The sequence below is a fragment of the Xenopus laevis genome, chromosome 5L (genome assembly GCF_017654675.1).
Source record: "Xenopus laevis strain J_2021 chromosome 5L, Xenopus_laevis_v10.1, whole genome shotgun sequence".
In the NCBI taxonomy this organism is placed as follows: Eukaryota; Metazoa; Chordata; class Amphibia; order Anura; family Pipidae; genus Xenopus; species Xenopus laevis.
In genome coordinates this window covers 123228199-123242512 of record NC_054379.1, presented here as the reverse complement: position 1 = coordinate 123242512, position 14314 = coordinate 123228199, and the positions used below count along the sequence as shown (strand labels likewise).

At 37.6% G+C, this 14314-nt stretch overlaps 1 protein-coding gene across 1 annotated transcript in view; it reads left to right on the top strand.

Annotated features, from left to right (window-relative positions):
* Nucleotides 1-4129: 4129 nt before the first annotated feature.
* The window catches only part of rsrc1.L (arginine/serine-rich coiled-coil 1 L homeolog), a gene marked incomplete at its 5' end in the record, with an annotated part of 180982 nt that continues 170797 nt past the window's right edge, over nt 4130-14314 (top strand). The window contains 2 exon segments of the mRNA NM_001097052.1: nt 4130-4310; nt 6016-6129. Coding sequence (NP_001090521.1) covers nt 4135-4310; nt 6016-6129 — 290 coding nt within the window.

Below are 14314 nucleotides of genomic sequence, written 5' to 3'. Positions count from 1 at the left end.
TAAAAAAGTTACAGGCTACAAATTATCTGGGGAAAAGGGGGTATTGGAAAGAGGAGCCGAGTATGGTCGAAGTGTGCCGAGCTGACCCGAGCTCTATTCAGTGTCCTGTCCGAAGAGGCTGAGTGGGAGAAATGAGTATAGCAGCGACTCACTATTAATAGCAAATGAAGCAATGTCACAGTACTTTTTACAATACACAAAAGAAAAGAATGGAAATACAAATATCACCCACACACAACCCATTTAATAGAACGGTCATTTTTGTAAAATATTTTGTCATTGATGACATACCCAACAAAATACAATCCTCAGTTTTGACCAGTCAAAAGATATTATTTAAAATAGCTGAATTATTTAACTTTTTTTTTTAATCTGAATCCATTCACTATACCAAATACTGTAAAAAACGATATCCCTCTTTGGATGATGCCCTATGTGACCACTTGTTAATTACTGGATGTGTTGTGGGAGCTTTGTCAGCTTGAAAAAGGACCAGGAGGTCCGAAACGTTGCTGTGCCAGATGTAATTTTGAAATAAAGGCGGTTTTATTGTGATATGGGAGTGCTGCTATCTATTTTGGATTTTGTGTTGTGGGAGCTTCCCTATTCATTAAACAGAGATGGAACAGATATTGGGAACCTTGGGTGTTTTTTAAGTGATGTGTTCGGGAAATCAGTAGCGACAGCTACTTTGCTAGAACATTTGGACATAATTTTAGCTAGATTTATCAAACAAAAAATAAAGTATAGACATCAAGTATAGAAGTGAGGTGCTTAACTGAACCCAAGGAAAACAAGTGTTACCGAGGAGGCAGTGCATATTTAGCAAAGTACAACGTTGACATTTGCAGCCTTCGCAAATTATTAAAAGTAAAAAAAATTGGCAATTCCCCTTACATACATTTCTCTGAATAGTGGAATAGTACTGGGAACAGAAAACAACCCTGTATATTAAGATGAGAATTTTAATTTCAGAAATGAGGAAAAATGCATCTGAAACTATTTGCATCTTGCTGACATCTAGCACATAATGTATTTTTTCTATGTAGACTAGGGTGACTACGGTATTTTATTCCAGCTCAAGTTTTTTTTAAGACTTTTCTTCAGATGTACATACTGGTATATACCAATCTGGTATGTTGGATAAAAAAACAAACTCCAGGGCACATGGTGTTTCATATATATATATATATATATATATATATATATATATATATATATATATATATATATATATATATATATATATATATATATATATAACGCCATGTAAAGCTTCTTCCATTCATACTGGCTGCTCTGTGTAATTGTGTAGAAATTAGCACATCCTTCTCCTAAAGACGACCGCAATTAGAGGCAAGTGTAAGTGCAGCTTCTGTAATTATGATTGCAGCCAATGAGCCTGCCTTCTGGCAACAATGCAATACTCCTCTCTCCAGTTAAAGCGCAATCACCATGAAAAGTAGTCAGTGTTATCGCACTACTAAACTCCAAAGCTGCTGCCAAGCAGAAATATTACCACCTTTGAAAAAACTGGGTACTTACATGTTGTTATGCCTTTGTTGGCTAGATTGCTGAAAGCCTTTATAAAGTGTATATGTATCCAACATTCAGCATTTACAGTCTAGGACAATTCACTTTTCCATGTCCCTTCTTTTTTATGTCAGCTTGCAAACAGCTCATGTGGAAACAGACATGTAGGAAACAAACCAAATGAAACGAGGTTAGTGTATGTATAGAGGACAGCTAATTCTATGGAAGGCAGCCAGTCCCAGACGAACAGCAGTACAAACAATAATATAGTATAAAAGGCTCATAGGCTACCAGGGCAGGTTTAGTTTAGGCCAGAAAGTTTATTAGCCCTAGGACCCCAGAGTCAAAGTAATAGTTGTTCCATTTGCTACATATTATCCTTACTATACACATCAGGAATGTTGCCCATCTGCTGAGATTATAACTCAACAACAGCATCAAAGACGCAGGTTGGAGATCCCTGAGCTCCACTGCTGTTTTCCTATGGTCACCCCGGACAAAATGTTTGGGCCTCTTGCAACTGTTCTATTGGCACATCTTCAGCTAAATCATGTATGGACCATCACTCGCGGGTCCCTGGTTTTTTTGTGACTGGTAAGTTATTGAGGGAGCTGTGGAGATATCTAGACCTGTAACACATACAACATTTAGGTGCTGAGATGCTCACGATCTTTTTTCTAGTTCTCAGAAGAAAGAGAGAATCGATTGCTCTGCATTCAATTGCCTTGGCCTGTAATTGTCTGCGGTGGATTAGTTGAGTCTGGCGCTTTGCTTGTAGCGTGTGCTGGGCAGGACCAGCTCCGTTGCTCGGTGCTTCCGGGTGAGTGCGTGTCACGCTGGTTTTGCTGGTGAGAGGGATAATATAGCAGATTGGAGGCTATTCAGCGACCGCAGAGTACGTAATAGTAGTAGCGAACCCAGGGCCTGTGTTGTTGATTCTTATTGTGGGCGGTAGTCGAAGGTGCCTGGCCTCAGAGGGACGCATACTCTGGATACCGGGTTTTAGGGTCCATATGTGACTGTTTTTACTATTCTTTGTAATCAAGTTACTGGACTGAAGCTGCTGGTTCTCTTAAAGGTTCAGTGCACGCACTGCGGGGCTGTTGTGGTACATTAGATGCTGCAAGGGGCCCCTGGTCAGTAAATGCTGGAGGCCATTAAAATCCATGCAGGGCGTAGATTCCAGCATAGCAGGTCTAGACTGTGATTCAAAATAGGCCCTGGCATTCCAAGTACACAGAGGTCCAAATAGCCCCCACTTAATAGTCACTTTCTATGGCATCTTACAGTAGCCCTTCTGGCATTTGCCAGAACCCACAGATTGCCAGTCCGGGCCTGCAGCATAGGTCAGGCTTCCCTAGCTTTTTGGCCTAGGAGTATTTGGTGCCCTGTGTAAGTTCCTTTTTCAGTGGGTCCTGAAGGAATGGTTTGTGCTTGAGTTAACTCCAGCATTCAGCACAAAAACCTTTTTTTTTGGGGGGGGTGCTTGGTGGATGTGGCTTCCCACAGAAGCTTTAGTGGGCAACTGATAAGAGCCATAGTGAGACTAGTGCTGCTGGTTGCAGTGTACAAGTCTCTGTAGTGAGTGTAGGGTGCGGTGTAGTGCTTTCCCACATGTATGATACTACGTGACCAAGTGGTCTGGTCCTTTTTTGGTCTGATATGCATAAGGTTGCCACCTTTTCTGGAAAAAAATACCGGCCTTCCTGTATATTTATCATTTTTGCCTATTAATAACATTGGGATCAACCATCATTTTTACCGGTCAGGCCGGTAAACTACCTGCCAGGTGGCAACCCTAGATATGCAGGACCAACATTGATATTGTTGATAGCTAGAGGAATCATCAATACACCTATATCTTTTTGTTTGTCCAAAGTGCATAGTTGGTTTGCTGGATTCCGTTTCACTGCTCAGCCTATTAGACCTTCCTCTGTCCCATGTCTGATCATTCCTCTGGCACAGTGACTCTCTGATGTTGCTTGTTACCAAAGGGGACTATCCGCAATTGCTGGTGGGACAAATGATAAAAACACATTTTAATACTGGAGGTCAAATACAATTATACTTGTATGGATATACCCCCAACAAATATTTAAAATGGACATCATCTCATATTTGTAAAGTTTTACAAATATCCAGTAAATATTTGGTGTTGTAATTTGAACTGTGTATTCTCTTATTTTATTTGATTTGATTTAATTGTGTATTATATTTGAAAGACTGATAGTGTCTGGTTTCAGCATAAGCTATTCCATATGTCACATGTATATGCATACCATTACTTTTTTTACTATGGAAATGTAGGCCTTTATTTGTGCTGGTGTGTGTTATGCTATGTGGGCCTGTACTTCTTTTAATCTTTAGTGTAATGTTATCTTGCTGGTAGTTACAAATGTAACCTCATAAAATTGTGTGTAGAATCTCTTATTATTTTTCATGTGGATAAGAACATGTCCTGGCTACATACTTTGCATTCATATTTGTTTACAACTTTGAAGCATATAGATGTCCCATGCATTATAAAACAACGGCCTTTACATTGCCCTGATATTTGATGTACATTAAATTAGAAATTCATTATATTGTAGCTGAGGCAGAATGGGGCGCCACTCTTCAGGTTCAGAGGAAGAAACCCGATCCCGTAAAAAAAAGAAACACCGCAAACGCTCATCTTCTAGTAGTTCATCAGATGGCAGAACATACAGTCGAAAAAAGTCAGGAAAGAAATCAAGGTCTCGATCCAGAGAGGTATACTCACACTCCTATGAAAAAAGGTGAGACACAACTTCAGATGCCACCTTAATAAATTCTTGTAATGATCTTTAGGAATGTTTAGTACAGTTCTAGCATATACTGGGTAAATAGTTTCTACATTTATCGGTGTGGTGATCTGCTGAAAGACTTTTCTTGGCACTTCCAGGCAGTGCAATATGAAACATGACTTTATATAGTAATAGCAGAAAATGTAAATCCTCTGTATACCTTTCCATGTAATGTACACTGAGATGGTTATTTATTAAACCTCAAGTTGTGTTTTCCCTGAATAATTCCAAGTTTTTTGAGGGTAGTTTCAGTAAAAACGGAAATTGTTCGAGATTTATTATCCCCTGAATCTGCAAAAAGCCTGGACCCAAAAATACTCCAGTTGAGGTCATGTGGAAGTCAATGGCAGAGGTACATTTGAAAGTGTTTTTAGCCTTCATGGTTTTCAGGGTTATTTTGTTGGTTTGCACTTGAAAACTCTATCAATTTGAGGTATTCAATTTTTTTTTTTTTGCTGATAACGCTATCAGTTAGTGTATTCAAGTTTTTCCCCCAATTGCATTGATTCCTGTTTTTTACATTCAGGTTTTTTCATAAATAAGCAAACATTCGAGTTGTGAATTTATTTGACATAGAAAAAAATTAACAAACTCGACCTTTGATAAATAACCCCCTTAGGCTTAAAAAAAATCTCCATCATAAAAAAAAAAAAATAAGTATATCACTGCAATAACAATTTGATCTTATACTAAAAAGAAAACATTTTTCCTGTACTGGGTAAAAGTAACAGTAATAATTCTAACAATTTGTTTTCCATTTTTTATATTTAAAGGAATACTGTCATTGGAAAACATGTTTTTTTCAAAACTCATCAGTTAAAAGTGCTACTCCAGCAGAATTCTGCTCTGAAATCCATTTCTCAAAAGAGCAAACAGAATTTTTTATATTCAATTTTGAAATCTGACATGGGGCTAGACATTTTGCCAGTTTCCCAGCTGCCCTTGGTGTGTGTGACTTGTGCCTGCACTTTAGGAGAGAAATGCTTTCTGGCAGGCTGCTCTTTTTCCTTCTCAATGTAACTGAATGTGTCTCAGTGGGACATGGGTTTTTACTATTGAGTGTTGTTCTTAGATCTACCAGGCAGTTGTTATCTTGTGTTAGGGAGCTGTTATCTGGTTACCTTCCCATTGTTCTTTTGTTTGGCTGCTTGGGGAAAAAGGGAGGGGGTGATATCAGTCCAACTTGCAGTACAGAAGTAAAGAGTGATTGAAGTTTATCAGAGCACAAGAAACATGACTTGGAGCAGCTGGGAAATTGACAATATGTCTAGCCCCATGTCAGATTTCAAAATTGAATATAAAAAAATCTGTTTGCTCTTTTGAGAAATGGATTTCAGTGCAGAATTCTGCTGGAGCAGCACTATTAACTGATTCATTTTGAAATCATGACATGACAGTATCCCTTTAACCAATCTCTGTTCATCACCTTGCGCAGCAGCCCCAGGCTATTGCTCAAATAAGTGGAAATGGGGAAATAAAAGACCCTATATAGTTTGTGCTGGGCATTGCTGTGCTTGCTCGTTTTTTTCTTGTCTGCATTGTCTTCTACATTTCTTAAGCTACAACCACACAGGCGGTGCTTTAGTTGACCTCATTCAACTCTTTTGAAAGATAAATAATAGGAGACATGGTTGAAACATATATTTTGTTTTTTCAGGCGCAGGCACCGCTCAAGTAGTGAATCCTCTTATAGCTCAAGAAGGAAACGAAGTAGAAGCAGGTCTAGGGACAGAGGAAGGAATCGCAAGTACCATAAATCAAGAACATCAAGGTACCATTAAAAAATTGCTTACTAAATATGCCTGTTTAAAAGTTCAGGGAAAAAAAAGGTACGTTAACAAATCTTACATCTAACCCTACACGGATCTCTGCATATGTTATACCCAAAGTGGGTGGGGTTTTAATTGCCACAGAAGCATAAGTGGGTATGGCCAAGGTGGTCAGAGAGGTAGCCTTAATCACCACATTTTTAGCCAGGAATGTTGGGAAGCGTGTATTAAATATAAAGTAGCATGGCACTGCAATCGTTAGCACTGTTGCCTTGCAGAACTGGGTACTACATTCAATTTCACTAAGGGCACTGTTTTTCTTTTCAGTATTCTGACACACTCTAACAACATACGCAAAGGTTAAATAGCTCCTGATAAAACTGAACATAGTGTGTTTGAATATGTATTTCTCTGTAATATTACCTAAAGGAAAAAAATTGCACAAGGTGACGCAAGGAAGCAATATAAGTTTGGGGGGACCCTTTGTTATAGCTCAGTCAGTTAGAGGATACAACTCCCAGACTGTACCACAGAACAAATTGAACACACCCTCAATCAGTTTTATTTTAGCATTTTACAGCCACAATATTCTAAACACATTATATAGGTTTATCATTATTGCAATTAAAAGCAGTAAATATGTATAGTTCCAGATATACTGAGAGCATGTGAGTATGGTTGTATCATCAGTTAGTTGGTCGATTCAGGTTTGCACCTTCAATATATCAAGAATTTCCTCTGGAAAGTAAATGCTGCTGGGGCTCCTTGGGAATGCCACTGGCTCTCAATGCTGCCCTTGCACCCAGTCTATTCCACTGGACCCAGTACACACTGACGATCCCTTTCAAATTTGGTAGTCACAGTGCCCCGCTAACTGACATAGATGCAGCGTCTGCATACGACAGTTGTGTTGCGTCGGATCAACGATGCAACACCATCCGTCAATGCATCCACTTACCTTATTTCCATTGCATCCGATTTGACACCTGCATTTTTGCGCAGCGCGTTGGATTGCTCCAATATCGTCCGTGTAGTCCTACCCTTAGTGTTACAGTTTTAGGGAGCAAAGTTCTGTTAAATGATAACCTAGATGTTGAGCGTGCACTTATCTCAATTAAGGATCCGCACACACGCTATTTATATGCATTTATTTCAAAAACACCACTGTATCAACATTTCGGGTGGATATAACCTCCTCTGATGAAGGGAGTTTAAACTCCCCTGAAACGTTGATATAGTGGTGTTTTTGAAATAAATTTGAACATACTGCATATAAATAGCGTGTGTGCGGATCCTTAATTGAGATTGCTGTTGATGAGGGGCCTTGCCGGGTCGACGGATGACCAGCACCACCATTGCATTGAGGTGAATGGTAGGAGTGTGGTGGATTAATCAGAGCGTGTACTTATAACATTTCACAGACAGATTTATTATTTTACATATAGCCTTATTATTTTCTATCTCTTTATGCAGGCACATTTAGGGAGATTCCTCTATAATTTGTATTATTTTCCTGTTTCCAGTTATGGCAGACCACACCCTCTGCAATAGGACTTGCTGGCTTAATATAAAAAGGCTGTATAAATGCTATAGGAGTAAAGTGGCAGATGGTAAGGAATATTGTGGCCATGATGCTGGCAGTGAAGATTTTATATAATAATAAGACTGAAATTACAGGTCACTGACATTGGAAAATAGGATTGCTTTGGCACCAACAAGGATCTATGCTAGTTTATTATTATTTATTATGTATATAGCACCAGTGGCTCCTGCAGCATTTTATATATTATAGTGATTAGGGATGCACTGAATCCACTATTTTGGATTTGGCCGAACCCCCGAATCCTTTGTGAAGATTCGGCCAAATACCGAACCGCATCCGAACCCTAATTTGCATATGCAAATTACGGGTGAGGAGAGGAAAACATTTTTGCTTCCTCGTTTTGTGACGAAAAGTCACGCAATTTCCCTCCCCACCCCTAATTTGCATATGCAAACTAGGATTCGCTTCGGCCGGGCAGAAGGATTCGGCCGAATCCTGGATTCGGTGCATCCCTAATAGTGACACAAATAGAATACATGACCGTATACATATACAGACAAACATTTTATAAGAAATAGATGCACAGTTACCATTGAATATTGTTAGGAGATAATAGGTGGAAGGCACTGCTTGTGAGGTAAAGGAAGTGAGACATACTGAGAGGGTATGTGTTTATAGAGTAGTTGATTAGGATAGTAAGGACTATGACACACAGTGCTGTTTTAGGTTTACCAGCTCACTTGAAAACTCAAGGACACATCTAATGCATGTCAGTACATCTAATAACAGTAATCAGTACAGCCCTTCTAGCTTGATTTTTCTAGACCTGTCCCTGAATTTTCAAGTGATCTAGCAACCCTGTGCTATTTCTCACCTGCATTTTTTCACAGCTACAAAATGGCAGAACTGGGTGACAGATAATGTGTCATTACCCTAATGGTAAGTACCGTAAGTGAAATGCATAGTAAAAGATGAAACGGTAGTTACCGTCAAGTACCAGTACACTGTTTTATCATCAGGGTTTCCGAGGACAGATCCAATACCTGTACATCTAGTTAATACTGGAGCTGCCACCAGTTTTTTAGTGAAGTGTGAAAAATTTCTTTTGACTCCTAGACTGCAACCAGAACAGTTCCTTGATCAACATTATGTATTGAACTGGTACCATTAACCAGTGGGGTAGCGACGGGGAACATTTCTTAAAGCTATAGAGGAAGCAGACTGTGGGGCCTACTTCCTCCACTGCAAGAAACCTTGTCTTTTCTAACTTTCGTGAAACTTAATCTTAGAATTAACAAAAAATGTTCTGCATATCTATAAAAGTTAAAAACACTAGTTTTGCACACATTATATAAGTACCCTTTGATCTCCTGCATTTTTTTTCTAAGTTAATTTTCTTATAATATGGTGGTTTTTAGTGTATGACTCTATTAGCAGTCACTGTATTTTAATTATTTTTGCTTTTGTATTTTGCTTAGGAGTTAAACATGCCTTTAACCGCTAGATCTATGAATATGAAGTGTCCTGCAGCAAGATGGCATAATGCAAATGCGATTTAATAAGACCTTAAACTGAATTTCTGTAAAGGAAGCGTGATTTACATTAAATTACGATTAAAAAAAGATTTAGTTTTGTTTTATTGAGCATTTGCTTAATAACATTTTGCCTCCTTGAGACAATAATTTGCTTGAGAAACTCCGGTACGTCCTCTACCGAGAAATTGAAAGCAACAGCTCCCTCTCTAAACCTCAAATGGAAAGATGCAAAGAAGTATTTCAGCTCAGCAAAATTTAATAAATCATCCCATTTCCTAATAAGATCATATTATATGGTGATGTGGAAGAGGCATTTGAAATCACATCTCCTCATTAATATACATCAGTCTGGGGAATAGAATACTTTATGTGGAGATGTCACCGATTCTGCGTCTTAGTTTACTAAGTGGAACAGGTTGATGTGATACTGGGTGCTATTTGTCACTGTCTCGTTAAAATGGTTTGGGTTTAGTTATGGAGTCCAGAAAAGACGCCGGCTGATAAATCAAAAGTGGATTGAGTGGACAGGAGGCAGTGATTGATACCGTGACAGGATATGAAGAAAGGAATCTAGACACAAGCATGTATGATATTGAATATAAGAAAGAAAATGGCCTCAGAGTATGAATATTATTCACAGAAATGAGAATAATAATATCGGCTTTAAAATATTGCAGGGTGGTGATTGTGAATGCTTTTTATTTGATATGCATACTGAGAAGAGATAAAGTAGAAATGTGTTTTTTGGTTTTTTACCTACAAAAGTGTAAATGTACTTATTTTTTTTCATACCTTATAAAAAGAATAGTGTGCGGTACTGAATATATTTTGAGTAATGTGCAAGCAAGTTTGCAAAATTGCCCTAGCCTTGTTGGAAACCAGAGGGTAGCGTTTGCTGGTCTAGTTCAGTTAATATGAATGAAAGCAAACATTAGCTTTGTTGATATGGGTTACAGGTTTATTGCAAACTTTGCTGGTGTTTATTCATTCTTCTTGTTTTTTTGGTTGACCATCATTATCCAGTTCTTAGATATAATCATATTATCAAATAATTATCTCATAAGTGCAGTTTGGTATGGCTGTGATGGATCTTCATAGGGTGAGGGCAAACAATTGAGCATTACTTTTTGATGATCTTCATAGCAGTTGGTGTTTAATATGTAAATCACACAGCTTTTTTTTTTTTGAATAGTCTTTTGCTTTGCAGTCCCATTGTTTGATTCCCCATGGCCAACATAGGTTCAATTAATGGGATTTGGAGGGAGCAGAAACTAATAAGTTTTAAAACAAGACATTTCAGAAGAAGTACTGTTTATTTTGTATATGTTACAAAAAGGTGTATTTAGGTTTATTGCCCCTTTAAGGTTTTAATTACATATAGTGAACACACATTTTTCTCATTTACTTACCAGGAAATATTTCAAGAAAATGCACCTGACAAACCACACAGCAAAATCTGAAATAAAATAACATTTTGTACCTCCCCCTAAATGACAGGTATGCATAAAGTTAACATCTACAGTGTGGTCTAGTAGTTCACATGATATTGCCATGTAACTTGGTCATAGGTTATTGGAAGGGCCCTTTGGAAAACAGTTTCAGAAGACTTTGATCAGGCTGCAGAGCCATTTGGGAAGCCAATGTTAATGAATGATCCCCAGCTGATTTAATCTTCCTTGAGAAATGAGAAATGCAGCAACAATCTCTGATGGTGTAATGCTGTATTATTTTTTTCAAAATGTAATTTACGTGCACCTGCTTAGTACAATTTTTATGAAATCTTGTCATAATGAGAAATGCCTATGTACACTAGAATCGCTAAAATGAATATGAAAACACAATTTAGGTTGAAAAACCAGTTGATAAAACTATGCCAACCCTCTAAACTGTTTATACATTTAGTTGATACAATTCTTATCTATGTCCCTGCTGAGCAGAATCCCTGAGTTTCATTAAAAACAGCTGATATAATTGATACAATAGTTGCAAATACTCACTATGAGAGAGGATTGAGGTATTATGCCCTTCCTTGGACATGGTATTATGTTTGGACTTTACTTGTACTTTAAACTTAGTTTACCAGAAATAAAGACTTTTTTTCTATTTTTTCATGCTTGAAAAAGCTCAAGTTTCCGTGTTTTTAAAGAGGCGATAGTGACCTACCCTAAACAGCATGTCGGTCTAGTTTTGGGTCCTACTGTATGTCATATGTTAAAGGACATGTAAACCCCCTCCACAAAAATTTAATCAGCCTCTTTGAAATCTTTAGCTAACTGCCACTCTGGTTGTAAAAAAGTTAACAATAACGCTGCAGCATCCTCTTAAAGTGATACTGCAACTAAAAAATGATTATTCAAAATATTAATGTCCAACCTGACTGTCCCTTCTTAACATGTCAGAATTTCTAATGCTAACAGACTGCTAAAGCTCAAATATAGCAGCACCCTCAAAAAGGAACATGGGGATCAGATGGGTAATGTAAAAGCATCTGTAAATACTTTTATGGCAAAATTATTGATAGCATGCAAAGACAATATTATGATAGATGTAAAAAAAGGCTTAATTTCTGGTGTCAGTATCGCTTCAATCACTTGGAAATCCTTCTCCTCCTCTAACCCCCTCCCTCCCTCAGGAATTTGCTTTGGCTGTTGGCTAATGCGCAAGATCAGTTCTTCTCAGCTCAGATTACAAAACACACCCTCCAGTCTAACAGCATATAAAGAGAAAGCATTGCTGGTTCCCATAGAAACTCTAGCTGTCTGATCTTACTTTTTTCTCCTAACCGCCTCTCCTGATCCACGCTTAAAGGAGAAGTTAAACTTAACTAAAGGGGAACTCCAGCTTCCAAACCAAAATTTGAAAAAGAGGCCTACATAACACAGAAGCCCCTAATATACCTATCACAGTTATCTGTTTTGTTTTTTTTTAAAAAGTATGAAAAAATTAAATTTTATATGCTGAAATCCAACTGGTTAACAGTTCTTCTCTTTCTGGATCATTTGAAATCCTGGCAGGAAAGGAGGGACTAAACACTGATGTTACAAATTGTAACAACTTCTTCACAACTTACAGACAGCATGCAGGAACTACATAACCCACAATGCATTGCACTGTGATGTTACTTTCCTTATTGAAATTACAGAACATAGGCACTTGTATTTTTAAATTATATAACTGAATTTAAAAACTTTAACATAAAATTGTCATTAAATGTGTCTTTAAAGGACATGTAAAGCCTACATTTTCCTACCATGTATATAAGTTGGGCATATCTTCCCCACCCAAGCCACATCATTTGTAATGGTTAAAGGAGAACTAAAGCCTAAAATTGAATATGGCTAAAAATTCCATATTTTATATACTGAAATGATTGCTTCTAAATAGCAGCAATGATCCAGGACTTCAAACCTGTCACAGGGGGTCACCATCTTAGAAAGTGTCTGTGACACTCACATGCTCAGTGGGCTCTGAGCAGCTGTTGAGAAGCTAAGCTTAGAGGGGTTGTCGCAAATCATCAAGCAGAAAATGTGGTTGGCCTGTAATATAAGATGATGCTACAAGACATATTATTAAATTCTTATGCTAGTTGCACTGGTTTCTGTGTTGCGATGTAGTAATTATGTGTTAATTACTAATCAGCCTCATATTGTGACATTTCTATTCTATGTGTACTGTGTATTGTGAGTCAGTCCCTAAGCTCAGTAAGTGACAGTAGCACAGAGCATGTGCAGTGAATCAGCAGAAAAGAAGATGGGGAACTATTGGGACATCTTTGGAGACACAGATCTTTACTGCTAAAGGGCTGTGGTTGCCTTGGGCTGGTACAGAAGCCCAAAATATAATGTACAACATTTCTAGCTACTTCTTAAGTTAAAGGGGAACTCCACACAAACATAACTTAGGCTTTTTGAAAAGTAAACATAATTTCAAGCAACTTTGCATATATTTTAATTGATGTACAGTATATTGCAGACTTTTCATGATCTGTAATGGTTTGGAACAGTTACCTAAGCCTAGCCCCCTACTTTGTATCAACAGCCAGCTGTCCTTAGCCTTCATCCTGCAAACCACAGAATTCCCTACACACGTAATTTCAATAAGGAAAGTAACATCACAGTGCAATGCATTGTGGGTTATGTAGTTCCTGCATGCTGTCTGTAAGTTGTGGAGAAGTTGTTACAATTTGTAACATCAGTGTTTAAGGTGGGTGAGCCTTCATGGAAGTAATACCTATGTGGCAAGGATCCCAGGTTGCATTTTGTTTTATAGTGTATAGGTTGAGATTTGAAGATCAATCGTACGCAGCATGTATTTGCCACCAATGAGAAAGTTCTTAAAGGAACAGTAATACCAAAAAAATTAATTGTTTTAAAGTAATGAAAATATCATGTACCCTTCACTGGTAAAAACTGGTATGTTTGCTTCATAAATACTCATACAGTTCATATAAACAAGTTGCTGTTTGGAAATGGAAAAAAAGCTATATGGCACAGGTTAAATAGTGGATTACAGATAACACTATTATATTCTACAGATCTTATCTGTTATCTGCTGTGTAACCTGAGCCTTTTCTCGTTTGAATGGCTGTCCCCATTGTTACACAGCAGCTTATTTATATAAACTATAGTAGTATTTCTGAAGCAAACATACCAGTTTTACCAGTGCAGGGCAACACTGCATTCAATTTTTATTACAATTTAATTTTTTCAAGTTACTGTTACTTTAAACATACTTTGTGTTGCATGATATGGTTCATTGTCATGTATCTGTGTCACAGCAAGAAATAAAAAGCAAAGAAACCGATAAATAGTTCTCTCTAAATTGGTGCATTATATTGGAAATGTGTGTTTTTGTTTTTTTTTAATGCAGAACCACCCATGGTAATGGGTGAGTGACCAAGTCTGGTCATTTGTGGTACTATTTTAGCGCTACTGTTACAGTCACGTATATACAGGCATGAGACCTATTATCCAGAATGCTCAGGACCCTTTTTGTAAGTCTTTTTGTAACAAAATCATGTAAACATTAAATAATCCTAATAGGCTGGTTTTGCTTCCAATAAGAATTAATTATATCTTAGTTTCGATCAATTACAAGATACTGTTTTAT